Source organism: Micromesistius poutassou (genome assembly GCF_964030765.1).
Source record: "Micromesistius poutassou genome assembly, chromosome: 15".
In the NCBI taxonomy this organism is placed as follows: Eukaryota; Metazoa; Chordata; class Actinopteri; order Gadiformes; family Gadidae; genus Micromesistius; species Micromesistius poutassou.
The window spans coordinates 16371915-16399414 of NC_140285.1; the positions used below are offsets into that span (position 1 = coordinate 16371915).

The window sequence follows — 27500 nt, forward strand, 5'->3', positions numbered from 1 at the left end:
ACATGGTGATGGCTCCCACCAGCGGCACGTCACCCATCAGGGGCTCCAGGATGACTCGCAGCTTCCCATGCAGCTGGAAGCGTGTTGGACACGGTGAGTGAGAGGCTCAGTAGTGATAGCAAGTCACTTCATAAAGTCACACGTGTTTTCAAGCCCTTTACCTGGATCCCTTTGACTCCCGCTTTGCAGAAGTACTTTTTGATCTCCACGTTGATTTCCACATCGCCAGCGTAGCTGCGAGAGAAGGAAGGGGGGCGTTCTTAACCATGGAAGTATTTTGGATTGTTTCCGCTAGGGCTGGGAAAGTTAACGCGTTAATTACGCGTTAGCGCAATCTTATTTTAGCGCGATTAATACAAATTGATGCATTAACGCACGTTTCTACTGAATGTTTTTTTTTTTTTTACTTTGATTTTGAAAGCTTTTGCCCACAGAATGTCAACATTCATATCATTTTTGTTTTTAGTTCCACTTACTTTACATTCAATTACACTTGCAGTAAGTGACTGCCTGATTACAATTGCAGTAAGTGACAGCCTGTTTACAATTCCCAAATCTGTGGCGCTACTTATTTGAATTTAACTACACTTGTAGTAACTGTTGGTTTACAATTGTACTAATTAACTGCCTGTTTACAATTCCCAAATCTGTGGTGTTCCGTAAGTTTATATTCAACCCACACTGAGTGAGTCAATAAAACTCCCTCAAGATCACATGGTCTAGTTTTTGCTTATTAAGTACATGTACATACATGGTATGAATAATAATGTGTCATTCCATTTGATAATCGCATTTAACTTCAATTGGAGTGGATTTTAAAAGTGTGATTAATCGCGAGTTAACTCATCAATACTATGCGATTAATCACGATTAAAACTTTTAATTGTTGCCCAGCCCTAGTTTTCACACATGTTACAAATACATTTTAATTCATTAACAAACAGTGGGGTTGTATTGGGTTGAAGATAGATAGCTAGATAGATAGATAACAACTTTATTATCTCCCGGAGGGGAAATTCCTTTATTACAACAGCCTAGCAGCAGTGGAAAACACAGGATAAGATAAAATACAATAAAATACAAAGTACTTATGAAAACAAAAATAGATGCTAAGGTAAATGGTAAAGTAAAGACAAACAGGGCAAACAAAACAAAAAGGTATAAACAGTATAAATTATAAAGCGGCCCAGTACCAGTACTTCACTACCCTGGAAATCCAGAGTTCTCACGAGAGCACAATTTGAATTTGATCAGCGAGTCACTCAGCGAGTCACTCTGATCAGCGAGTCACTCTGATCAGCGAGTCACTCCTCGATTCACTCAGGGGAATCGGGGAGCAATATACTCACTCCCCGATTCCCCTGGCCCAGAACATTAGCCAAGCACATCGGTGTATCTGATATAGGCGGGCCAAAAGCGTTGCTGTTTTACCGACCGGATAAGGCAAGAGTCTTATCTATTGGTTAGCTCCGCTGGTCTGGATACGTCACCCCATGTATTCTTCTGATTGGTTGTAGTGTTATCCAATTGCGTGCAGTGATATTTTCAAATGCATGCTTGGTGCCGCCTGGGCCATTTTCATTACTCATTGCCAGACCCTACAGCTTTCTAGATGTGGGTCTGGATTTCCAGGCTAGTACTTCACAGTAATTTAGCTATTACAATAATATGTGGTACAGAGACCCCTTATCTTACCCTGATCTTCAGAATATATAATCCAAGAGGTCAGATACAGTACCTCACATACAGGTCCAACAGCACCTGCCGCTTGTCGTGTTCTGTGTGGGCTTTTACGCCCACCACCTTCAGCGCCTGAGAAAAACAACTGTCAGCTGCTAATGAAGCTGAAACAAACAGCCCAGACAGAGATGGATGCTAACTGTTTTGTTTACCATACCATCTGGACATCTGCCAGCTCGCCAACCTCATCGTGCTTCAGAAATGAAACAGTTCCATCACGCCCCTTAAGGAACAGTGTTGATTAAAAGGTCTGTTTAAGGAGGAACGTCATATACCTTGTCCCCCAGGTTGACCTTGGTGAAGCTGAGTGTCTGCAGATGAACGCTGGAGGCACGGATGGCTGGAGCCACTGTTTCCAAGAGCATCTTCTCCAGATACTGGCCCACGAAAGGCCAGGCCTGCTGCAGGATCTACAGGAAAGGCCCCAAGGAGAGCTTTGTATCAGCTATGAAGGCGATGTCATTTGATAAATGTGAATTCAATTGACAAATTAATTCTTTGCTGATTCAACGCACTCCCCTTTTATCTCATGAAACAGGAGCAGTGAGCACTATTGTTGGGGGTCATCCCATGAGACCCGCATGGTGAACTGCACCCTGTGCATCTACAGTATGTTGTGGTTGTTTGGCTGGGAGGGGGGGTGCTCATTGGGATATCTCAGAGGGAGAGGACAACTCTTAGAAGCCTCCAGAGGTGTGAACTTCTTACTTTTACTCCCTACATTTTAACACAAATATTTGTTCTTTCTTCTCATTGCGCGCCTTTGCAACATCAAGACAGATTTCAACATAAATGGACGGACGATAACACATATAAAAGACAATCCCTTGGGGTTTCCATCGGTGCACAGACGGCAGACGTCACTGTGGAGAAAGGGCGTCTATGGGAGAACTAGAAGCGAGTGAGGATGGATGAAAGTGGACTAGCATACATTGCCAATGGAGCAGATTCAGAGCAGTGACAAGACATTCCCAATGTCAATGGCCTGATTTAAGATAAATGTTTGAAGTCGTCCAAGAAGGATTCCTGGCGAATGCGTTATATCGTTGTAGTTTTTTGTTGTGCTGTAGAGATAAGGGAACTTCTGACAAAAGAGGTCAAGGCTTAATCAGACCAGACGTGTGTTCTTGCTTTGATCATAATGTTTTGAGTTCTGTTGCCAACATTGAAAACGGATTTGCACATTGGAGAAAAGTTAATGTTCATTATTTTCAGTATATTGTTAATTGTTTTGAAGTTGGAATGGTTTAACTGTAACTGTAAATGTAACTGTCTTCTAATAATATTAATATGAGTGAGGTTCTGTTAGCTTTGCACAGAAACAACCCATATAGATGTCAGAGGGCTACTTTTTACCTTACCCTTTGAGTCGTTTTTAAATGTCTGTTCTTCTACTTCAGATACAGTCAACTAGATTTATATAAGATGAATTTAACCATTGTTTGAAGCAGTTGGTGTGAACAGACAAACAGAAATTGAAATAAACGGGAGGTGAGACAGATAATGAGCACATATTTGTTGCTGTATATGTTGTTGGGCTCTAAATGGCTGAGAGATTTGGCCGATCAATTCCCATTCTGCATCATTCTAGGGAAAGGTTTTTCTCAGCTCCATGTTGCTTCGTCTGTCAGCTCTGGCTTCTTGTCTACGTATCTCTTTGACCATCATCTCTGGCTCAAAGTGGCTGCTTAGAGTCGGGATGCGGCACTGGTACCATTTTCACCAGCTCAGCCGGAGCCAATGGCTTACATCATTTATGTAAAGGTATCCCAAATGCAAGATCATGAATGATGTTCCATAACGCATCATACCTCGAAGGTGTCTTTTTTTCTATACTGTTCTGAATGGTGAGGGTGAGGTTAACACTACAATACAAACAAAGATAATAATACATTTCCATGTCAATGAGTCATGTTATGAATACAAAATTAATGGAAATAATCCTACCAATAAGAAGAAGCTTTTCAATGGTAGAAATATTTAAAAGCCAGGCTTTCCTGATTAGCACTTAATTGTTCTTATTGAAAGGGATATGCCAAGATATTTTTAAATTCTTAACCAGCTCCAGGTGAGTTGTTTAAACCCAAATTTATTGTTGTGCATCCAGAAGGGGAGTTTGCTAGGTTACAAATTGGAATTCAACAATAATAAACAATCGGATGATTACTTTATGTGAGTGTAACATTGTCATCAGTGTTTAAATTAGACGATGGCTTCGTCAATGACGGTAGATCTATCTCTAGATTAATGACAACCCATTTGCTGAAGAAGGATTTTACCTTCAAGTCCCTAGGGAGCAGATTTGTCTTTATGTAATAATGAGCTCTAATGTGCTGTCGAGAGACCGTAACTGAAAATTAATTTGAGGGTCTGGCTGAGACCTGAGGATAAACAGATTTGTATGAGAGTTTCAATAACAACAAATTCATCACGCACTTCTTCAGAACGAATCAGTGCTGGTACTTTAACAATAGCTAGTCATGAGGTATGAGAGTGCTCAGCAAAATCACATGCACATCAGGGCCTGGAGGAGAGATGGGGGGGGGGGGGGGAGGACTCCTGAAGATCACCCTCTCATAATGTGCTCTTCTATCAGGGACCTGATTACATCTTCTCTACAGAAAGGGACCTTCTTAGTATTCACCTCCATGCTTCTAGTCTGAGCGTAGGCAAGTTTACTGTAATGGCGAAGGACATGGGTCTCCAGTTTAATACGGTCTGCCCACCAACCTATCCTCTCTCTTAATAACATCAGACCATAACCTGATCTGATGAACTGACTGCCAGGGAACACTTTGAACCACATGGTTAGCTTTAGCCTGTCGAGGTGTCACACAGTGATAATACTTGCCCTGCAAGTCCCAATATTTGGACAACTGTAACACTGGGCTAATATCCTAAACACACACATGCACACAGTTGTACCTTGTTCAGCCACTCCACTTTTTCCACGTCCGGGAAGTTGACCTGTATACAAAGGTATATAACATTAGCCGTGCAAACTCAAACTTTGTCATGCAGGTGTGAAACTAGTATTTGGCGAGAGAACATAACACAAAGAAAACACTATACTGTGAGTTAATATTTGTACTATCTACTATCTCTGTATTCTACTCTATCACTACCCTTCCACTTTAATATCTCTATTATATTTCTTATATGTCAACAAACATTGGTTAGATTCTCACCCTGTCAACTCCTAAAACTCTTGAGTAATATAAGCGTGTGTATGTATATGTATATGTGTGTGTGTGTGTGTGTGTGTGTGTGTGTGTGTGTGTGTGTGTGTGTGGTGTGTGTGTGTGTGTGTGTGTGTGTGTGTGTGTGTGTGTGTGTGTGTGTGTGTGTGTGTGTGTGTGTGTGTGTGTGTGTGTGTGTGTATTTTGTCTCCTCATATGGTTACTTCAGAGCACTGAATGATGTTTATATTATTAAACAGTTTTCTTTGGAACCAAATGAGGTCAGCAGTAGCTCTGCAGCAGGGCAACAGGAAGAGGAAGCTCACACCACCAGGGTAGTGATCAGCTTGTCAGCTGATCACTACCCTAAATGTTCTGCTAACAGTCTTCCTCCCCAGGCTGTAAAATTCACATTCTTATGGGGGGAGTTGGGGAGTGTTCAGCAGACGTTAGGAATTCAAAATAAAGGTCATGGCCATTATACGAATGTTTTGAATAGACAGAATAAAAAAGGAGGAGGCTATAGATTAACAAGGACTTACATGCTGGTTAGTTTTCTGTGGACGTGCCTGTGAGATGTGCATGTGTGTGCAACCTTTAACACAACCAGTATTCAGATAGTGTTGAATTACAACTAATAATAAGTATAAAGATATAAACCCACAGTGAGTGATACACAATGGTTATCATCAAATTAAGATTATGTTGAATGTGTCAAAGAAAATGATGTATACTTATACCTTAATTGAGATCCTGCATTATACTATGATATTATTACTTTTTCATACTAAGCATTTTACTTATCCTGTCTTTTATTTAGGGTCTGACAGAAAGGCTGGGTACCACGATATTATTACTATATATTATATTCAAAGTATTGTTATTTCTTACCCATGGAGGTAAATCACGTTTAGTTCTCATCACGTTTCCCATTGTAAACTGCCTCTCGTTCTCCAAGAGGTACATGGCAGACTTCAGCCTCATCACTTTCTCCAGCCGACTGTGCTTCCATCCCATGTAGATCAGCAGACCGAACAGCACCAGCATGATGCTGAATCCAAAGTATCCAGCCAGGTACACTGGCAGAAGGGTGGCGAGGCATTTCCCAAAAGACCACAGAACAGTGGTCGCGCGTTCTCCAGGTGGCCGTGGAGGCTGCGGGTCTTCCCCAGGTGGACCGGGAGGATGCATGTCTTTGGGGTAGGCCGAGTCCGCAGCCCCCTCGCCTGTCACCGTCTGTCCTGCATCTGCAGATGGCATCGCGAACGCTTCCTACTCGAAGTAAAGAGCCCTTACTTCTCTGTCGGTGTGGGTTGCAAGATTCACGACCTGCAGTGTTCTCGACACGATTCACCACATTATTGTGAAAACCATCGAATAAAATGACAACAGAAGACACCTGGTAGTAACACGGTTAGTAATATCACGGTGGTTTCATTGCACTGCGCTTCCACACATCGCCACGGGGCAACCGTTTTCTGTCACACACAAACACGAGCTGCAGCGGATCCAGCGGTAAAAGTACCCGTGAAAGGCGTGCTCAGTCAGAAGCCCTCCTTCACATTAAATCCAATAGAAAACTAAACCCTAGAATTAACTTGTTCCGAGAATAGTTACAAGGGCGGGGCGTACTGTGGTGACGTCTTCTGGGGTTTCATACAGCTCTGTAAACCCAAAGCATCCTAATAATAATCCATAATAATATCATTATATTATATATACAAGGTTTAGGAAAGGTATATATATTTTTTAAAAAGTGAGGGGTTGGCTGAGCATTCCCCAACAACAGGCATATCTTTGGACATGAGGAGATAAGTGTTTCAGTACGCCTGCACTGCAGTGGGTCGTGTGGTCTGCAGAGCGTCCATGCGACACCAGGAGAAGACGTTCAACTTGGGTTAAATACTTATTATTGCAAGGCAATAATATACATATTGCAAGGCAACAGGCTACCAGTTACTATGGCACCTTACATATTTATAAGCACACCGATTTTTGCAGCTGCAGGCAATAAACCCATCTTCCCGTGTGGCCAATGTACACAAGGGTGATGCTTTTAAATGATAAGCTATGCCGGTTACAGCTGTGGCGTAACGTTATTTAAAGGAACATTAGTGTACCCTATTATTTTATTCCGGACTGAATTCCATGTTTATACTCCTGGTTCTAGAGAATCATAGCCGGGATCTTGTTATTCATGACATGCCCAACCATTTGCCAATGTGCAGGGCGTATTGATCCAGGATGGACGGACTGCAGCTGCTCCGGGCGTTGGAGAAGGTGGTCCCGCGCCTAAGGTGGGGAACTCTGCACCATCAGCCTCCCACCACCACCACACTAAGGTGAGGTAATCTGCACCATCACCACCACCACCACACTAAGGTGAGGAACTCTGCACCACCACCACCACCACCACTCTAAGGTGAGGAACTCTGCACCACCACCACCACCACACTAAGGTGAGGAACTCTGCACCACCACCACCACCACCACTCTAAGGTGAGGAACTCTGCACCACCACCACCACCACTCTAAGGTGAGGAACTCTGCACCATCAGCCTCCCACCACCACCACCAGGGGGTGAGGTACTCTGCACCACCACCACACTAAGGTGAGGAACTCTGCACCACCACCACCACCACACTAAGGTGAGGTACTCTGCACCACCAGCCTCCCACCACCACTCTAAGGTGAGGAACTCTGCACCACCACCACCACCACATTAAGGTGAGGTACTCTGCACCACCACCACCACTACTACACTAAGGGGGGGAACTCTGCACCATCAGCCTCCCACCACCACCACACTAAGGTGAGGAACTCTGCACCACCAGCCTCCCACCACCACTCTAAGGTGAGGAACTCTGCACCACCACCACCACCACATTAAGGTGAGGTACTCTGCACCACCACCACCACTACTACACTAAGGGGGGGAACTCTGCACCATCAGCCTCCCACCACCACCACACTAAGGTGAGGAACTCTGCACCACCACCACACTAAGGTGAGGAACTCTGCACCACCACCACCACCACTCTAAGGTGAGGAACTCTGCACCACCACCACACTAAGGTGAGGAACTCTGCACCACCACCACCACCACTCTAAGGGGGGGACTCTGCACCACCACCACACTAAGGTGAGGTACTCCGCACCACCACTCTAAGGTGGGGAACTCTGTACCACCACCACCACTCTAAGGGGGGGGGGGGGGGACTCTGCACCACCACCACACTAAGGTGAGGTACTCTGCACCATCACCACCACACTAAGGTGGGGAACTCTGCACCACCACCACCACACTAAGGGGGGGGGGGGGAACTCTGCACCACCACCACACTAAGGTGGTGAATTATGCACCAACACGCTAAGGTGGGGAACTCTGCACCATCACCAAAATCTTTAAAATAGGTTTAGTCTTCTTTCCTGATAAAAGCACAGATTTAGAGAAAGCATGAACTATATTTATTGCTGAAAGAAAGGCATGCATTGAACTGAGTAGTACGTTAGGTGAATGCTCAAGTATGCATTTGATACCGCAAATTGGGTTGGGCGAGCAAACTTGTTCAACTGGCAATGTGAATGCTGCAAAATTTACCGTAGCTTTGCGCCAAAATACATATTTAGGCCTGTCAAGTGGGTGGTTAATTATTGCAGCCCAACAGGCCATCTAGTGGCCAGTGATGGAAGTCCTCATACCAGTAAAGAAAATGTAGACAACGATTTAAAACTAGAACTACCCCCTTTTAAAAGTACGACCACACTGGTCAACGATGTCCATTGATATAAAGGTTGGCAGAAATACCGGTCAAATTAGCAGTCCAGCCCATTAGTTTTAAAACCAAAATCTTTATTCATAACAGTATAAACAAAAACGGGTGAGCATAAAGGAGTCCGAAGTCCAAAATATCCAGATCTGGAGTCAGGTCTTCCATATCAATCAGCAGGCCTGCTGCTACTCCTCTGCAGCTGGTTGATATGACGTCACTGGTCCGGCTGATATGACGTCACTGGTCCGCAGGGGTCCTGGACGACAGCCGTGATCTACACGAGTCCCAAAGGGCTGGCGATGGCCACAGCTAGTCATCATGGAGTGGGCATCTACTTGGACCTCTGCCTCATCTTCCTCCTTTTACGCTTCAGTCTGCACAAGTGAAACATTGGTTAACTTAAACTGAACTGCAAATTGCTTATGTTGTAATGTATATCTACAAAATGGTGAAGTGGAAATAATTTTACCTGCGCATACGCTTCTTCCTCCACTGCAAAGGAGAAACAAAAGTTTGCATTCATATTATTGACATGTCCTCACATTCAACAGCAATCTGTAAATACGGTACTTATAAAATACAGCTTGATATTACTCCCGATACACATGCCATTATCCCAGTTTGCATTTAGGTTAGCTTAGCCATGACTCGGCTAGCCACCATGCAATAACGCGGTTTTCGATGATTAAAACGCAAAGAATACATACCTTAGCTCTCATGTTGAGGAGGTAAGTCTGAAAAGAACACAAAATAGATGACACATTGGTTAGATGGCTTAAAGAATAACACGATTTACTTGGATTGCTGAAGCGAATATTCCCTGGCCTGTGCTCACCTCTCAACAGAAGGTCCGGGAAGAACGTCATCACGGAGCGACTCGGTATTTATAGGGTTGGCGCCTCTGGGATTTCTTTGGACAGCTGGACGCTCTTGACCAAAAGCTGGCAGTCGCTAGTACTTGAAAAGGTGGAGGTGGAAGATGCATCATTTTTAAACAAAGGAGGTGGCTGTTTTTCAAGATGGTTTATTTGTCATATTCCCAACAATTAAAGCAACAGCTATGAAATACTTCCCCTCAACAATGCAATAATATAAAAACTATAATTTATAAGAGGAACACAAGAAAAGTCACCTGAGACTAAAATAAACACAAAAGTAGTGCAAAGACTTGATTTACAGTGGTTTAGTTTCATAGTGATCGATTATGTCTCAGTGTCGGGGGAAATATGCTGCTTGTATACGCTAAAATATGACATAACGTTCCGGGGTTACTAACGGGACCGGGGGTTGGGATGGATGACCTAAAGGGCTAGCAATAATGATCACTGATTTGTCAATCATTATGCAATCAATCATCACAAGGTGTAAAGCTTTTGAAAAAAGTAATATATGCATAGCCTATTTATGTATGGCCTGTAGGGCTATTTCTCTATTCCATTTAGATGATGATGATGATGATAGATACTTTATTGATCCCCAAGGGGATAGAGAATAAGATAGTAACATTTGCTATGTTTAACTATAACCTATTGTAAAATGTTTTAATCTTATACAATACTTTGGCAAACACTCATCTAATCTATCAGGCCAATGTTTCATATGTATTTGCAGATGTCCTAGCCATTTTAATTCAAAACGGTTGGAGGGCTCTTACACTAGGCAAAGTGTCCCTGTACCGTACTCAAGTACAATTGAGCACACCTCTCCGAAGTGTATCGAGGCCACGGAATTTAACTGTACTTGAGTACGGATGGCGTGCTCACACTAGCCAAACGATCTAGACTTTAGGGGGGAAACGTACTAGGGCACGGTACAGATGGCCTAGTGTGAGTGCGCCCTTAGAAAATTGTCCATCAACAAGGAAAACTATTTATATCCATTTTCCCTGGCACAATGAAATGCAGTGTCTTCAAACCCTCTGTAATGCAATAGGTCAACACGTTGCATGTGTACCAGTAAGATATGTTTATTCAAATAAACTATATTTAACTAGTAATTTGCTACCTAAAACAATTCCAATCCAACACTTCCATTCAGCAGACATTTTAATTTAGTACACTCAGAAATAAAAATGGACAGTTCTAGTTTGCGATTTATAAAATTTAAGAACTTGAAAATGTACGACACATATAACCCTCCGCAAAAACGGAGAACCTTTGCTTGAGTCTATAGAATCATACTAAGTGACTTTTAAACAAAGTTTTCACTGGACAGCTCAATACAGAAAAACAAGCATGCATCTGATGTCAGGTGGCTTTTTAATGTTTCCAAAAATAGTCTCTGAAACAGGGATTTGTTTTACAAAAGCATCCACATATTAAACAGCTATGGAAGTCTTATGTAAACAGAATGCTAAACTCCTTAAAAGCAGTAGTGGCATAAGAAATCCAAGAAATTGAGAACTCTGAAAAACCTACTCCTCCATGAACAGAGCAAAATAAAAAATAAAATTGTATATTTAATAAATTTTCCACAAGCAGAAGAACCCAATTGAAATGTGATGGATGCTAAAAGGAAAGTTCATACAGTTGTTTGTGTTGTACTGGTGTACGTTCTAGAAGCAGCGAGAACAAAGTATATGTGCTGGCATTAAACTAATATTAGCATGCTTCCGTTGATGGCATGTGACTTGAGGATCCTAATGAGATGTTAAATCCCTCTCCTCCCAAACAGCAGGTAAACATTTGTTATGTTTTTCAAAAATGGATGGATTAACTTCAAAAGCTTTAATTGTCCCACACAAATACATTGGCAGCCTGCTGTGTAGAAATACTCCAGGTCACACAGTAAGAACCGTGCTATTAAATGTAGATTTAATTTACAGTTTTTAGCAGAGTTTGGTAGTCTTCATTGTGGGAAAGAAAAATAATAATAGTATATGCCCTCAAGATCCTCTTGGAATTCTCACTAATATTCTGTGAATCTGTTTGTGCCAAGGACACATTTTATTTAGGAGCAACAAAATCCCAATCTGACATTAAATTTGGAGGTATTCACGACGGCCAAATTGGCCCTCAGACAGCTGGGATGGAAGGATTCTTGACCATCTGTTCTTTGGGTCCTCAGATGTCAGTCAGTATTTTCTTGGAAAACAAAAAGCTGAGAAGGATGGATCTACTCGGCAGCTTCGGTCTCCATCGCCTGCCCGGTTGCACTCTCCACGGTCTTGGAAGCCTTGCGGGGGAAACAAAGGGGAGATTGTGGAAAAGCGGTATTTTTTTTTTTGTTGAACTCCCACTTCAAAATGACGTTGCTATTTCAGCTTACCTTCTTTTTCTTCTTCTTCTGGGCCTTGCGGCTGGCAGAGCTCTGGAGCAAAGCCTTTGAAAAAATAATGCAACAGGTCATTAGACTGTAATGTGTGCACCATCCCCATTAAAGGCCTGATATCCAAATCCACCCGAGGCCTCTCTCCCACCCCTCACCTTCAGCTCTGGGTCCTCAACGTCGTGCTCAGACTTGTAGAGATCTGGGTCAAACAGGCTGTTTGTAATTCGCAGCGGTCCATTTGCCATGAGCAAAACAGTGAACTTGAACTGGGCAACAAACTCGCCTATGGAAGAAAGCGTATAGAAATGGAATCAAACACATGGGCTGGAGTTGTTACGGACTCTTGTATACAAATATTCCAATACATTATTTTCAATTACACATCCTGTGATTGTTTGTCAAAGCTGTTACATGTTGATTAAAAGACTTTTTTACAACTTCTCTTGTTCCACTCACCCTCTTTTTCGTGCAAAACATTGAACGGCTGAACCAGCTCATGCTTGGAGCACTCCACGACACCCATTCTGGCTTTGGACTCATCCTGAAGGGCTCTGTGGACACAATGGAGCCATTAGCCAAGTAAAAAACATGTTGAAATGTGTATTTTATACTGAAATAAAAAATTGCACTTGAGTTGAGGAAATCACAACACATTTTACTTCCATGACTCAATAGTAATGGACAAAAATAGCACAGATACACTTGCACTCTATCTAAAGTGACAACATACAAATGGAGTGTTGAAAGTATATTTGCAGAGCGTTTTGAGCATAGCGGTAACATGCCTGAGAGTAAAGGGCATGGCATCGAATCGTCTCTCCACTTCACTGAAGAACATCCGAGATGTCTTCATCTTCAGGCCATACACCTTGTTGGGGTCCCTCTTGTAGATGGTGGTCCGCTGCCCGCCGTCCTTGGCCTACAGTGTTGAGATGGATTACATTAATGAACTGTGGTGATAGGGGCACCACATTTAAATCGCTGAGGACAAATTCAAACTTCTGGCTTTCTAGATAAGGCATATCAGCACCATTTAGAGGGTCCCCTATCAGACTTTAGCCTGTCCAGGGAGTAATGAGGGCTGGCCCCCAACTAAAGATTGTAGTTTTAGACTTGGGCGCCCTGTCAAGCCGAGCGTTTACTTATTGTCACACTTTTAAAGTAATAATTTCAATACAATTCTGAGGGCATTAGAAAATGGTTTGAGTTCCAGGACCGAGTGTTATACACACACAACAAATGTGGCTACTTTACAAATAGTACAAAACCTTAATAATGAGCCGTTAAAATATAATTTTTTAAAGCACAGGCACGAAGCGGGCCACATTAAGGACAAAGCGGTTCTGAATGAGTTTGAAACATGAACATTTAGGGATAATGTATAATGGATGTATATATATAATATAATGACTGTATGTATAAACCATATAACTACATAAAACTATATATTAAAATTAAACAAATGCCACAGAGCTTGGCGGTGAAGTGAAGCATCTACAACTTCAGGAAATAAATAAGGGGAATACGTTGTTGTCTGAGATAACCTTTTTCATTTTACTGTCTGCATCTGAAATTCTTTAAAGACTTGTATTTAGTATGCTAAAAACATTGTGAGAATTTGTGGTTTGGTCAAACCCCTAGTATGAGTAGTTTTTAATTTTATAAAATAGACAGTTATCATCAGTGCCAGAGCGCAGAGCATAGTTTTGGTGACCAGCAGGCATATGAACAAAGGAGATGCAGGGGGTCAGATCCATTGAATAAGATAGAAAACACTCATGCTGAACGGGGCTTATCGTGTGGAGATTCTGCTCCTTCAGAAACATCTCTAAATGCACAGTAAGGGCACAGATCCTTGAGATCTGATATTACTCTAAAACTGAGTGAACATAGACTCCATCTGATTGTAGCTCTGCCTCCTGCCTATTATTTCATTATTCAAAGAACATATCAAACAACACAAACGTAACAACTCAGCAATATGACTGCTGTTGTAGCTTGCTATAATCCAAAGTAGTCCATGCTTGTAAACTGGTATAGATAATTGGCAAGTTGCTTTTATGAAGATGATTGTCTGAAAAACGCCAGACATTGTCCTTGTCCCGCTTTGCGCCGAGTATTAATTCCTCTTCGTCTATTCAAGATTTGTTTCGGTGGATGCACATTTGGCAAAGCAGGACATTGAAAATATCAAACTCATCTTAAAAAATATATTTTGAAGGAGGCAGATGACTCCAAGTGTGTTCTGTTTATAGACCATTTCTCATAGTAAGTTAGTTAGAGTCAACCTAACATTAGCGTATAAAAAATAAACTATCGATCATCCCTTCAATTTCCAATATGAGCCCTTCGCATATTGGCGCACGCCTAGTATGAACCCCCACTGGTGTATGTCGACGAAAGAAGCTCCATCAGACGTTAATGTTAATAGTGGTTATTATGTTCCCTTCGCGGAATAGCATACCTAGGAATAGTTTGATTATTATTCAGGTGGCCATCCAGTTGTAATTGGCTATGTTGAGGGAATGTGTTAAAGGCTATATTCAATCGAGTCTTTGCCGTGCTTAAAGCTAGAGAAAGGATGTGATCACTCCTTTAGTAGAGCCACATTATTATGAAAAAGTGTTTTCTTTTTCAGGCACCATCCAGGGAAGGGTCTCTGTTGAAAGAATGAAATAAAGAGTGATGTTACCTTTCCCTCGCCAGTGCTTATCAGCACATCGACGGCGTACACCTCGTGAACTTCAAACTCGGCCTTCTCGTGGTCTTTCCTACAATCACAACAGAGAGCTTGAGTCACTGCTGAAGGAGGGATGAGTAAGGTTTCAAACCACACAGAGTAGGGCACTAATATTTACCTTTGCTGCTCGTTGGGATTTTGAATAATCGTTTTCTCGCCATCAATAATGTGCTGTTTCAGCTGGTGGGACAGCATACCTGCAAGGTTAAGTATCAATTTAGGAGAAGTATACAGTGCGACACAATGTTAGGGCTGATAATACAGGCTGACGTCGACGGAGCGTCCACCGTTCACTCACCCTCGATCGGGGAACACTTGAACGACTTGGCGATCTTGTTCCAAGCGTCTGTCACTTGTGAGTTCTAATGAACAATAGAGAGACCTACATTAGCCATAGCAATGAACAGTGACATTGTGTACTCTTTGAGAGTCATCGCCAGAGGTGGGCGAGAACCATCCAACATGTACCTGGTTCCCAGGCTTGACCAGGCGTATGGCGGCCTCAGCACAGAGGTGAGCGGCTCTGAGCACGTCAGCCTTCCTGCCCGTCAGCGGGGCATCCTGGAGACAAGTGGTAACAAATGCGTATTAGGTATTAGAAAACACACAGTACGTAAAAAAAAAACATTGCGCAGGCTTCAAATTATAAGATTTGTCCCCTACAGTGACGACATACCTTGGTCACTCCAACGACAAAGCTGTGGGCCACGTTTGATATGAAGCCATCAACATGCACACCCAGATCACTGAAAGGGAAAGAAAATGTAATTTCTCCTCTAAAATACATAACAACCGGAATGGTGTGTAATTTTTGGAACAGAAAGATTAGTGGTGCCAGTGCCTACATTTTAACGAGGTCGCCGTCCTTGAGAATTATTTCAGTGTCGCTCCTCAAAGGAGAGAAGTGGCATACACAGTTGTTGACTGAGACACTTGTTGGAAAAGCAATACCTGAGAATGACAAGGATATAGTTAATATAAACATATACAATATAGAAGCACACATGACGGAATAAGATAAGGCAATACATCGGCATAGTATACAACAACAGCCATTAATGATGAAGACCTTTCTTCATGTCCTTCTCCTTTTTAAAGACTTTCCCAGTCTCTGTGCTGATGAAGGCGTCTCCCATATCGCAGAGGCTCAGCACAGGTACACCTGCTTTGGCCGCGTCGACCACGACCTTCAGGGCCTCTACATGGGGACAAGACACAAAAACAGGTGGCAGGGTTATTATTAAATCACAAACTTAAAACGCCATTTAAGAAGTGTCCCTTAAACACCATGGAGGACAACTTGCTTGACATTTCTGAGACAAATAAAAAAATCCCAAGAAATGTTTTAATCATCAATTGCTAATTTGACTTGTTGATTGTGTGACTTGAGAGCTTTCACTGATAAAGCTTGCACCAATGTTTGTCTTTAAACGCAATCAAGCTAGCATGAGTTTGACATTTGACCAACTTGATGACAGCTTGCGAGTCACTATGTTCCTTTTGTCGATGATTATGAACCACGACATTCACCCTCCATACATTGGTGGCTTCATGAGGACCATCACGTTGAGTTCATCCAGCTGCAGCCCGTTTTGTAACATGCTATAGCCTAGCATAGTGATCCTACGCGATGGGGCTTAGCTGGCTACACCAGCTAGCCATTGTTACCTAGCGGTAAGCTAACGTTAGCTTGTAAAGCTTAGCAGAGAAGCACAATTCCCGAGGCTATATGACAGCAGCTTGAGTGGAAAGCTACAATTAGAAGCCAACAAAAAACGATTATGTGAATATTTATTGCGTATCATATCCACATTCGTCGGAAATGCGCTTCTTAGTCATAATAACACCCCATGCTTTTCCTAGGGCACATGGCCACACCAAGGTAGACAAATGGTCCATTCCTACTCACGGTTAGCGATCTCAGCCCCCATCTTGTACTTGGTGACCACCAAGTCATCAGCGATGGTCTGCTCCTGTGAATCTTCGTCCCCAGACATATTGACAATTTGTGGTTAGCGCTAGAAACAACTTTTATTTCGCGGCGTGTCTCCTCCACAGAATCGACCACGCTGCCCGGTTCACTCAACAGCGCTCCACTCAAAGGCCCGCCCGACTCCGGCTACTAGACCCCGCCCACATCAGGCGCGTCATCCGCGTCTGCATGCCTCCATCTCATCTGAAGTCTGTCTACTACTCTGTGCCATTTGCATCTGCATGCCTCCATCTCATCTCAAGTATGTCTACTGCTCTGTGCCGTTTCGCATCTGTGTTCTGTCAGGGCAGGGGTAGTGAAAACTTCTTTGTTGTTGCACAAGATTTATTATAGTTGTATATAACGTTAAGGATTTATATAACGTATACAAAATCTATATATTTTTTAATCAACACAGCAACATTGGAATACTTCAGGTCAATGCAAATAACATTGAGGGCCATATTTATTGGTAAACATACAATACTATAACTGCTCATAGTCAAGTTAATAATAATTCAATGATTTTTCATAATTGGTTCACATGGGCCTAAGCATCAGCCACATTTGTTGCTACATGAAAAAATATACATTGCAACAGCACTATACCCAGCACTCAGACAGACACCTTTTCTTCAGGTTTTCAGAGTCAATGCAACTGTGATGTATTTATTTACAACAGATCAAATCAAATCTTGTCCCAATCTTGTGCGTCACTCTACATTATTAGGTACGTATAGCATCTGGCTTTAGAAACAGTCTGCTGTGCCAATAGTCCGGGTTGTCAAACGATGCACACATGCTACTGCCCATCTCCTGAGCCACATCCAGCCCCTTCGCCGGGAGGTTCTGGTACTCTGGCTGCTCACACCCATACGATCTCTCGGGAAACCCGTCCATCTCCTCATACTCCTGGGCTGTTCTAGCTACCCTCGCTGACAGTGTGCCAGTTCCCGTCATGCCGTTGAGCTTCTCCACTAGTCTTGCTTGCTGGTTTGCATAGAGGTACTCCACATCACACCCTCCCTCCTGTCTTGGTTTTCTCAGCATCTTGAGTGAGGGAAGCTCTTCCGGTGTCGCCTCCTTCTCCACCGTCTCCACCGTCTCCACGGCTGCTTGATGTGCACAACGTGTTTGACTGCTATGTCTCTCTGTCACCAAAGTATCTTGGTCTTGGGCGTGAGAGCCGGATAAAAAATCCATGTCTTCATATTCTCCAGCTTCTCGATGTGCCTCTCCTGGCTCCCCGGCCTCATGTGGTGTCCTACTCTCTGGATGTTCACCGGCCAGCAAACGGTTCTCCAGTGAATCTCTTGGATAGGCCACAGCTACCGCGCAGGCCTCCGCTGACCGGGGTTCCTCCACCACAGAGCCTGGAGGTGTTGTGGTGGTCCTGTGACCCTCGCCCCCCGCTACGGGTAAAGGTGTGGAGGCCGGTGTCCGTGGAGCAGGGTCTCCGGGGGAGTTGAGCTGTTGGCTCATCACCTCATAGTCCTGGGGAGAATCTGGAGGGTTTGCCAATGGAGACAGTTGACCCCTGGCCGAGTTTGAGTTTCTGCCACCAGTGTGACTGAGTCTTGTTACTGTGAGACAAGAGAAACCAGATGTGTTATACTTTCATGGGAGGCTTTCGATGCACTGTAACCGATGGAGGGCATGACATCGATGCAGTTTATAGTTTGTTTCTTCTCAGTATACATTGACCTCAAGGTGAAGGTAAATTAGGGTTGGGTAAAGGGTGGAATATTTTCTACATCTTACGATATATCCTTACCTCTTCCCAAACCGCTACAGGACGAACCTGGTAGGACGTAGCCGTAGCGGTCTATCTCTTCGTCCTCCTCGTCCTCGGCGGGTGCTCTGTGGGTGGATGGCTCCGAGGCGGTGGAGAGCTTCCTGGGTACCAGACCCATGGACGTGTGCGAACCGGCCCGTGCGCTCATAACCCGTCGTGGCCGATGAAGGCTGCCTGTCAGTGGAATGCCCTCCTGGAGCTCCCCCTCCTCTGGGTCTCTCCTGCGGCCCCCGAGACCCTCAGAGATGGTGCACGCCGAGGTCAGACGTGACCTTTGGGGTCGACACTGAATGGGAAACAGTTCTGTTTATGTAACAGCCAAGATGAGCTAATCCTGTTCTCTTGGAATAGGACCATTGGGGAACAGCCGACACATTTACATGCACCTCATTTCCTGCAGTGGTCAGTTCTTGGCAAAGGAGCAGATTCATTATATTGATTTGACCATGGCCATTTGCCAAATGGTAGTAATATAACTGACTAGACTGAAGATATATTAAGGAGATGGCTGTATGTGTGCCCAACTATTGACTTTAAGTATACTCTGGATTCTTTGTGTATATGTTGTTTTCTTTGTGTTTGCAGTGTTTTCATGTCATGTGTGAGAGCAGACCGACCTTTTCTCCTGTTCTGGGGGCCATAGGAAGATACCCCACTGGTCCACCATGAGAAGAGCAGCTCTACAGGAGACAAACAAACCCAGGAGATGAAGTGCTTGTTCTAAAAAGACCATCCATTAGGATCGTCTGTAGGGAAATCAAGCATTACCCTGTGAGGGTTCACCCTCAGACAGACAAGCATTACCCTGTGAGGCTTCATCCTCAGACAGACAAGCATTACCCTGTGAGGCTTCATCCTCAGACAGACAAGCATTACTGTAAGAGACATATTTTGTAAATGCCTAGTTTGCATATTTTGAGTTGTATTGAATATGATTATTATTAAGATTGCATATTAGCATGGACCCATAAGTAGTGATGGCAATGCGATACCAAAGCTCCGATACGTGCTTAGAAACCTGCACTATGAAGCACAGCTTCGACGCTTGCTTTGGTGTGGAAAGAAACACGTGATATATGACGTCAGAAGCAGAAAATGTTTCCTGAATGAACGACCTGACTGGTTTGCGGTCCAATCAGGTGATCGATCGATTCTGAGGTGACAGGTTGAGACGGTTTTGAATTTGAGCGCCACAAAACTTTAAGTACTCTAAACCATGCACAATTTGGTGCGTTATTCAATAACTTTGCTATTGCTATTGAATTGTTGCTTTTGCGTTTACATTGGATCATTTCACAAGCACACCCAGTGATAGGAATAACGGTGTTATAAATAACTGAGTAACTCATATAGTTACTTTTTGGGAGAACTAGTAACTGTAACTAACTTGCCTAACACTGCAACCCAGCAACCTATGTCATAGTTTCACAAGCACACCCAACCCAGCAACCTATGCCATATTTTCCCAGTGCTCTCCTCAATAACTCAACACACATTCATCAATCTTTATTTGTTAATAGAACATGATATTCAGTAGAGAGTGTGTGTGTGTGTGTGTGCGTGTGTGTCTGTGTGCATCATATCATTTTTAAAGCAAAGATAGCCTGCAGCCTTGCACTTCGCCAGCAGAGGTCACTATGACTGAAGCTTTGAGTAATGAACCCATTTCCGAAACAATTGGCCTAAACGCTTCAATGCTTCACAAAAACTTCATTTTGCCATCACTACCCATTAGGCTTCCGTATATTCATGACCTCAAAAGAAGCTACATCATGCACAGGAAAACAGAGCTAGAAGCATACGTAGCAACACAGTTTTTGTACCCTTATTTCGATTTCAAGCCTATGTTTGTATTGTTCCCTTTTGACAAGTAAAAGATCAAAATAACTTGAGAGACGTCTCATTTTTGGAGTCAAGCTTATTGCTTCTTTAGGCTTACCGAGTGTTGTGAACATTGGAAAGAAAATTGGAAAGACAACACTACAACTACCCTGTGAGAGTTCATCCTCAGACCGGACAGACAAGGTTTAGGATTAGACAAGCATTACCCGGTGAGAGTTCATCCTGTGACGGGACAGACTGCGAGGTGGAGAGAAGTTAAGTGGAGGTGTGGCCATGCCATCCTCCATGTCCTCCATGTCCTGCAACTCCTGCTCCTCCAGCTCAGCCTCCAGCATACCCCTCTCAGACTCCCGGTGGTGAAGCTCCACCACTCCTCCTTCTTCTCCTTCTGACTGCAACACCACAGTAGAGGTGAAGGCTCTTCACCACCAGCCACCAAACAGCTCAATAGACTCAGAGTCTATTGTCAGATGAATGTAAAGTCTATAAAACACACCTTAATGACGAGGAATCGTCGTGGGTCTCTTGCCATACGCGTGAAGTCACTGGCCAGCTCTTTGAAAGTCGGCCGTATGTTTTCATCAATCATCCAGCCTGCGAAAAACATATTGAAAACAGTGAGTGCTTCACGTTGTGATCGTGCCTCGGTGGACCGACGTTTACAGGTCTTACAACACGCACACTTGACCATGAACATGTACACGTCTATGGTGCAGATCTGTGGCTGGGACAGGCGCTCGCCCTTTTCCAGCAGACTGAGCAGGTCGTGTGGCGGGGTGGAGGCGTAGGGCTCAGCTCCGAAGGACATCATCTCCCACACCGTCACCCCTAGTGAGCGAGGCAAGAGAGGAGATTTAGGCCTAGTTCATTTAAGATTCCATCTTCAAAAAGTCAAAATCCTAATGTATGTGTCACCTAGACACTACACTCTCTCACTCTCTCTCTCTCTCTCTCTCTCTCTCTCTATCTCTCTCTCTCAATTCAATTACAATTTTCTCTGACACTCTCTCACACACACACACACACACACACACACACACACACACACACACACACACACAAACACACTTACCATAACTCCATACATCACTCTGATGGGTGTATCGTCGAAACAAAATACTTTCCAGCGCCATCCATTTTATGGGTGTCTAGGAGAGATGAATCACAGACACCCGTATGATCGGTTTTGATTCCATTAAGCAATTAGAAACTCACTGTGATGAATGACTGAGGGAAATGAGTCACGCTCACCTTTGTTTCACTGTATACGTATTTCTTCTCGTCGGGATGGAGAAGGTCTGCCACACCGTAGTCTGAGATCTGGACCTGGTAATCGTTCTTCAGCAGAACGTTGCGTGCTGCCAGGTTTCTGTGGACCATGCCGTGTTCCTCCAGGTAGAACATACCCTGATGGACACAGAGAGGAGAACATGATTCATTGGCGAGTGTAACATGAAATTGTAGTATATAGTATTATATATAGAATAAAGTGTAGTATAAAGTAGTATATATAGAATAAAACTCTTACTTTTGCAATCTGCACACACCAGTTGAGCAGCCTCTGGGGATCGAGGCTGTCTCTGTGGTGCCTGATGTGCTCCAGCAAAGACCCCTGGGAGCTGAACTGGGTGACCAGTTGAAGGCTGGAACCTGGACACACACCTAACAGCCTGACTATATATGGGTGGTCCAGGCTGCCCATAGACAGCATGTGCTGTGAAAACCAAGACAATGTTTTAGTTATTAATTATTATGTATGTATTCTTTATGACTTGATATAATACGTTAATATAATACGCCTATACATCTATGTATGTGTTATTACTATAAAATGGTCTTCTATCTGTGCTACCACAATCCCTTTTAAATTTAAAGATGATGACATAATTGAGATGAAAGCACTGGTTCTCACATCAGTGATGTCAGTGAAGGTCTGTCGCCCAGAGCTGTCCTCAATGGTCTTGATGGCCACAGGAATCTTTACTGTTTCTCCCTCAGGAGTCCAACATCCCTACACACCATTTCAAACCTCAAGTCAGTTCATTTGGAGGGATTATATATAGTTGTGGATGTAGTATATATATATATATATATATATATATATATATATATATAAAGATGTGCATACAAAGATGTGTACCTTGTGCATTGTACCAAAAACTCCACTTCCAAGACCCTTGATCTTCTTCAGCTCAGGGGCTCTCAGGATCCGTGCGTAGACTTTAGTCCCCTTCTCTCCAGGACCGAGCGGCTCAAAACTCTGCCAAGGTACAACAGAGGTTGTTATTCAAAATAAACCCTCGAGGGGCGACCCCTGAACCCACAGAGGAGTATGTTGCTAGTGTCGGTGGTGGCTGGGGTAGACTCACCTCCCCACTCTCCAGGTACCTCCTCATGGCTCTCTTGCTACGGATGGCAAGTCCTCTGTGGTACAGCAACCCCAGCAGGAACAGCACCAAGCACACTATCAGGCCGGCTGGGACCCCCAGTGCTATGCCTGTGGTCTGTCTACTACCGGGAGAATTAAGAGTATGCTGGTTATTACTGTAACGAGACTCAAGTGTCAACGTGTAGTGTTTAATGTTCACCAACAGAGGGAACCCCTTACTTTTTACTGGCTAGGAGTGCAGTCTCCGAACAGTCTTTCAGCTCAGGGCCAATGCATCTGTAAAGGTCCACACATGTAGATCTTTGTACAGTGTACATATCGTGACATCCTATGAGATAAGAAACACCCTAATTCAGGCTCACCCTTGGGTACAGTTGAGGTGGCAGGGTTCACAAGCACTCTCCTTGTTGGCGTACTTGAAGATGACCCCCTTCTGTCCGTCTGTCAAACCACTGGGACATGATGACACACAGTAGGGCCCGTCCCTCAGTCCGGCACACGTCACACACTCATCTGGTCCCTGATTGGTCAAACATTAAAGTGGTGTTTGAGAAAAACAAAAGCCTTTATCTGTCATATCAGCAGGCAGAATATTGGACGTTTTGCCAGCCGGGAAAATGTAAAAAGGGCATCTGGAAGTTGAGGGTTGTTTTTGTAAGGTGATTAGTAACAACAAAATGATCCTAGTGAGTTCCTGTTATTATTTCTATATCAGGTCGAAAGGGAAGCAAGCAGCAGGTTTCAAGATGTGTGAGAGGCAAATTAATCAATTTCTATTAAAAATACATTTACACTACCGTGCAAAAGTTTGAGGTCATTTAGAAATGTCCTTATTTTTTAAAGAAAAGCACTATATTTTTCAATGAAGATAACATTAAATGAATCAGAAATACAGTCTAGACATTGTTAATATGGTAAATGACTATTCCAGCTGGAAACGGCAGATTTTTAATGGAATATCTGCATAGGTGTACAGAGGCCCATTTCAAGCAACCATCACTCCTGTGTTCGAATGGTGCCACTGCTACGTTGTTGAGCTCATTGATCAGAAAACCCTTGTGCAATTATGTTAGCACAGCTGAAAACTGTTTAATAAAAATGTGAGTTTTCATGGAAAACATGAAATTGTCTGGGTGCCAACTTTAGAACGGTAGTGTAGATACACAGCTATGGTTGTGTGTGTGTGACAGTGGCGGCTGCTCATCTTTCAAAGAGGGGAAGCTCATTTTCAGCCTACATCATATAAATTGTCAATTTATGTACTGTATATGTAAATTATCCTCTCTGTTAATTTTCAAGGAAATGCTCTATCATACCAACTAGCTGTCTTTTCCAGTGACTTGACCAGTGTCCTCTCAATGGCCAGCAGAGCTAGGCTGCTTAAACGGCCTTGGCCCATTGTGTTATGGGTGTAGGACTTGAGCCGCTTTAAACAGGAGAAGCTCCTTTCTACACCTGCAGATGTAGCTCCAATTGTTGCCACTAATGAGAACAGTTTGTAAAGCTGAGGCATTGCACTGTCCAACTCCATGTCTTTAAGGAACACCAAGAAATCACACAGCTTTCCCCTGTCACCCTACAAGTCCTGATCTGAATACAGGACTTGAAGTTCAGACCTCAGGCTCCCTGAATCAAAGTGATGGCCAACTACCAAAACGTTATTAAACTTGAACAAGGAAATGTGGGGATTATGTTAAACTGAAGCAAGAAATTGTGTGTATAAGTGTATGAAATGTACATTGAAAATGAAAATTGTCTAGCAATTTCGCCAAGCAAATATCAAGAAATAGGTTGCAGTTTGTCTTTCGACTCGCTTGCAAAATCCGCGATAGGACTGAGGACTGAAGAGAGCTCTGGCGACGTTTTATAGTTCAAAATCGCTGTCAATCAAACAACAACTCAGTCTTTCGCAGACCCTCCAATCATCACGCAGAAGCCCAGCATCCAGGCCAGCCCACTCCTCCATTCACCCCCAGAGACGCTGAGCGTCCGTGGGAGGGACATAATCGCAGCATTATCCAATGACCGTCGACTTTCGACACACAAAAAAAAGCTGTTCTATGCAGTCCCATTGAAGTGGATGGACGCTGAGCTTCAACAGGCAAATGCACTGTGACGCTACGGGATTGTATGAGAAGGAAATCGAGTCAGTCGACCTGCGATAAGCAGCTGATAGTACAGTATATATTTGACCATTTAATTTTTGAAATTAGATAATTGAATTAGTCTTAGAGAAATCACCACTGGTATGTGATAAAAAAAAACATACACAACACATCATCTCCTAGTGCTTTTCATGTGTTTCTTCCTACATTCTTATTGGTCCCATGGAGATGATTGATCTCCTGTGAACCAATATCAGACAGATTCTACAGGAGTGCTAAACATTGTTTTGTAAGTGAAAAGTTACCGGCCCAGTACAGCTGACCCGTCCCTCCTGGAGCTGGCACTCTGGGTGACACACAACACACTCGCCGTGGGACCCCGCGATCTCCCTCACCTCCCTGGTGGAGACATGGCACAAAACACCTCTAGACAAAAGCTCACTGAAGGCATCATAAAACAAGACGCCAAGAGTGCATGGCCTTCTTAATGACTGATTAACCTGAATTCACGGTAATAAAAGCGTCGGCTAAAATGATTAAATAGCAAAATACTGAAAATCCAACACAACCAAAAAAAACCTGTTTATAAATACTGACCCTATGTAGAAATGGCAGCTGGCAACACAGACGCCATTGCGGCTGTAGTTCCTACAGGAGACACACTGGTCGGGCCCCGGGCCCCAGCAGCCGGCCTCCGAACACAGAGGGTCACACACCTGGCCCTCGGCCACTGGAGTCACAGGGAGAGAAAATAACACTTAAATCAGACTAACCCTTAAAAAATATGAACAATGATTGATAATTATTTCTTAATATAAATACATCTACAGAATCATACACAATATATGTTACTTATTTAAGTACTCACTTAAATAGGATAATGGTAAAATAGAAAACAATTCATACTGCTCCAGAGGTCTGTGGGGCCTCAGGTGTCTCACCCACCACACTGAGGTCTGTGGGGCTAGATGTCTCACCCACCACACTGAGGTCTGTGGGGCTAGATGTCTCACCCACCACACTGCTCCAGAGGTCTCACCCACCACACTGCTCCAGAGGTCTGACCCACCACACTGCTCCAGAGGTCTGACCCACCACACTGCTCCAGAGGTCTGACCCACCACACTGCTCCAGAGGTCTGACCCACCACACTGCTCCAGAGGTCTGACCCACCACACTGCTCCAGAGGTCTGACCCACCACACTGCTCCAGAGGTCTGACCCACCACACTGCTCCAGAGGTCTGACCCACCACACTGCTCCAGAGGTCTGACCCACCACACTGCTCCAGAGGTCTGACCCACCACACTGCTCCAGAGGTCTGACCCACCACACTGCTCCAGAGGTCTGACCCACCACACTGCTCCAGAGGTCTGACTCACCACACTGCTCCAGAGGTCTGACCCACCACACTGCTCCAGAGGTCTGACCCACCACACTGCTCCAGAGGTCTGACTCACCACACTGCTCCAGAGGTCTGTTGAGCTTGATGTCGTTGGGCCGGTTGTTGCGTCCGTGCAGCAGGCGGGTCCAGTTCACGGTGTGGTGGTAGCAGAGGTTGGCGTTCTGACTGATGAACACGCTGCCGTCGTTGATCTCACGCAGGGAGCGCAGCCCCAGAGACGTGAGGGTGGGGATACGCATCACCACCAGGGAGAAGCTCCTGGGACGGGCGGGAAGGAAACGACGAGGACCTTCAGTGAAACCTCATGAAAGCCAAAACTGTAGACAACTGGACGACAACAAGGATATCTGAACAGTAGTTCAAATAAAAAACACATAGGTAATGGGAGGAACATGCTTTGGGTTAAGGACACAGAGAGAGAGATGAGATGAACCATCATCCATACCTCTTTACACTGGTGATGGACGGCAGTACAGCACAGATGGATGAGACACAAAACATACAAAGGGTTAGAAATAGATGACATGCATACACACACAGTGGGTTGGCCATTCAATGTTATTAGACATGGACATCCAAGAGGGTTAGGTGGTGGGAGAAAATGTTAAATAGTTTCTGTTTATGAAAACACATGTCAGTTAATATAAATTAGGTAAGGACGGTACAGGAACACACATAAGTCATGTGACACACACACACACATACACACACACACACACACACACACACGCACACGCACACGCACACACACACACACACACACACACACACACACACACACTCTTACTTGAAGAGGGACCTGCCCTGAATGGTGGTCAGACTAGAGAAAACTGAAAGATCGTTCAGCTCTTTGGGCCAGTACTGGATGTTGAGGATATCTGTCAAATTAACACAGTATATTTATGTTCCTTTAATATACTACTGAACAAACACACCACACAGCTGGATCAATATCAATGTTGTAGCTCCTCCTATCATATACTACTGAATAAACACAACACAAGGTGGGATCAATATTAGTGTTGTAGCTCCTATAACATATGCACGAAACATATGCAAGGCAACAACACAACACAACACACCAACCTGTGATCTCTCTCACAGTGCGGAACACCTCCAGCTTCTTTGCATCCAAGGGTGGAATATTTTTAAAGTCGTCTCTATTCAACAGTTAAAGGAAGACAAAGTTATATTTAGTCGTGATGCAGACACTTTCCACGTTCAAGGTCAGTGATACAAGACATTAAGGAGCGGATAGGGCTAAGGCGTCTTGCTCAAGGAGGCCTACAG

The 27500-nt window shown here is 43.9% G+C and overlaps 3 protein-coding genes and 1 long non-coding RNA gene across 4 annotated transcripts in view; all 4 read right to left on the reverse strand.

The window, feature by feature from the left end:
- The window catches only part of esyt1a (extended synaptotagmin-like protein 1a), a 23408-nt gene extending 16936 nt beyond the window's left edge, over window positions 1–6472 (reverse strand). The window contains exons 1-6 of the mRNA XM_084479695.1: window positions 5811–6472; window positions 4666–4707; window positions 2016–2150; window positions 1739–1812; window positions 162–234; window positions 1–73 (exon numbers count right to left, since the gene is read on the reverse strand). The exon at window positions 1–73 is cut by the window's left edge and continues 17 nt beyond it. Of these exons, the coding sequence (XP_084335821.1) occupies window positions 1–73; window positions 162–234; window positions 1739–1812; window positions 2016–2150; window positions 4666–4707; window positions 5811–6179 (766 nt within the window). The 5' untranslated portion in view covers window positions 6180–6472. The remainder of the gene's footprint in view (window positions 74–161; window positions 235–1738; window positions 1813–2015; window positions 2151–4665; window positions 4708–5810) is intronic.
- A 2280-nt stretch (window positions 6473–8752) lies between these two features.
- On the reverse strand, window positions 8753–9582 carry LOC311360249. Its single transcript, XR_014638381.1, has 4 exons — window positions 9529–9582; window positions 9401–9427; window positions 9163–9185; window positions 8753–9067 (listed from the first exon to the last, which is right to left on the reverse strand). It is a non-coding gene; the product is annotated as an uncharacterized lncRNA (long non-coding RNA).
- Window positions 9583–10932: 1350 nt separating this feature from the next.
- Window positions 10933–16807, reverse strand: pa2g4b (proliferation-associated 2G4, b). The gene is made up of 13 exons (XM_084480207.1): window positions 16613–16807; window positions 15773–15901; window positions 15549–15654; window positions 15380–15449; window positions 15172–15264; window positions 15002–15065; window positions 14822–14900; window positions 14656–14734; window positions 12749–12882; window positions 12420–12514; window positions 12119–12246; window positions 11961–12014; window positions 10933–11867 (listed from the first exon to the last, which is right to left on the reverse strand). Exons 1-13 carry the CDS (start codon window positions 16698–16700, stop codon window positions 11808–11810), a joined length of 1179 nt encoding a protein of 392 aa, XP_084336333.1. The 5' UTR covers window positions 16701–16807; the 3' UTR covers window positions 10933–11807.
- A 412-nt stretch (window positions 16808–17219) lies between these two features.
- Window positions 17220–27500, reverse strand: part of erbb3b (erb-b2 receptor tyrosine kinase 3b) — a gene marked incomplete at its 5' end in the record, with an annotated part of 17854 nt that continues 7573 nt past the window's right edge. Inside the window, 19 exons of the mRNA XM_084479034.1 lie at window positions 17220–18258; window positions 18450–18756; window positions 19088–19150; window positions 20519–20704; window positions 20809–20906; window positions 20994–21140; window positions 21385–21460; window positions 21564–21719; window positions 21841–22026; window positions 22225–22323; window positions 22453–22572; window positions 22682–22823; window positions 22921–22977; window positions 23064–23221; window positions 25112–25201; window positions 25400–25536; window positions 26266–26468; window positions 26998–27088; window positions 27297–27370. Of these exons, the coding sequence (XP_084335160.1) occupies window positions 17402–18258; window positions 18450–18756; window positions 19088–19150; window positions 20519–20704; window positions 20809–20906; window positions 20994–21140; window positions 21385–21460; window positions 21564–21719; window positions 21841–22026; window positions 22225–22323; window positions 22453–22572; window positions 22682–22823; window positions 22921–22977; window positions 23064–23221; window positions 25112–25201; window positions 25400–25536; window positions 26266–26468; window positions 26998–27088; window positions 27297–27370 (3247 nt within the window). The 3' untranslated portion in view covers window positions 17220–17401. The remainder of the gene's footprint in view (window positions 18259–18449; window positions 18757–19087; window positions 19151–20518; window positions 20705–20808; window positions 20907–20993; window positions 21141–21384; window positions 21461–21563; window positions 21720–21840; window positions 22027–22224; window positions 22324–22452; window positions 22573–22681; window positions 22824–22920; window positions 22978–23063; window positions 23222–25111; window positions 25202–25399; window positions 25537–26265; window positions 26469–26997; window positions 27089–27296; window positions 27371–27500) is intronic.

Bases quoted from the DNA above. Each gene is read 5' to 3' on its own strand.
- pa2g4b (XM_084480207.1), bottom strand. From the start codon at position 16,700: ATGTCTGGGGACGAAGATTCACAGGAGCAGACCATCGCTGATGACTTG. The intron at 14,735-14,821 runs GTAAATATTAGT...TTGTGATTGTAG, and splicing joins AATCCCAACGAGCAGCAAAG to GAAAGACCACGAGAAGGCCG. The intron at 12,015-12,118 runs GTGAGGGGTGGG...ATTTTTTCAAAG, and splicing joins TTGAGGACCCAGAGCTGAAG to GCTTTGCTCCAGAGCTCTGC.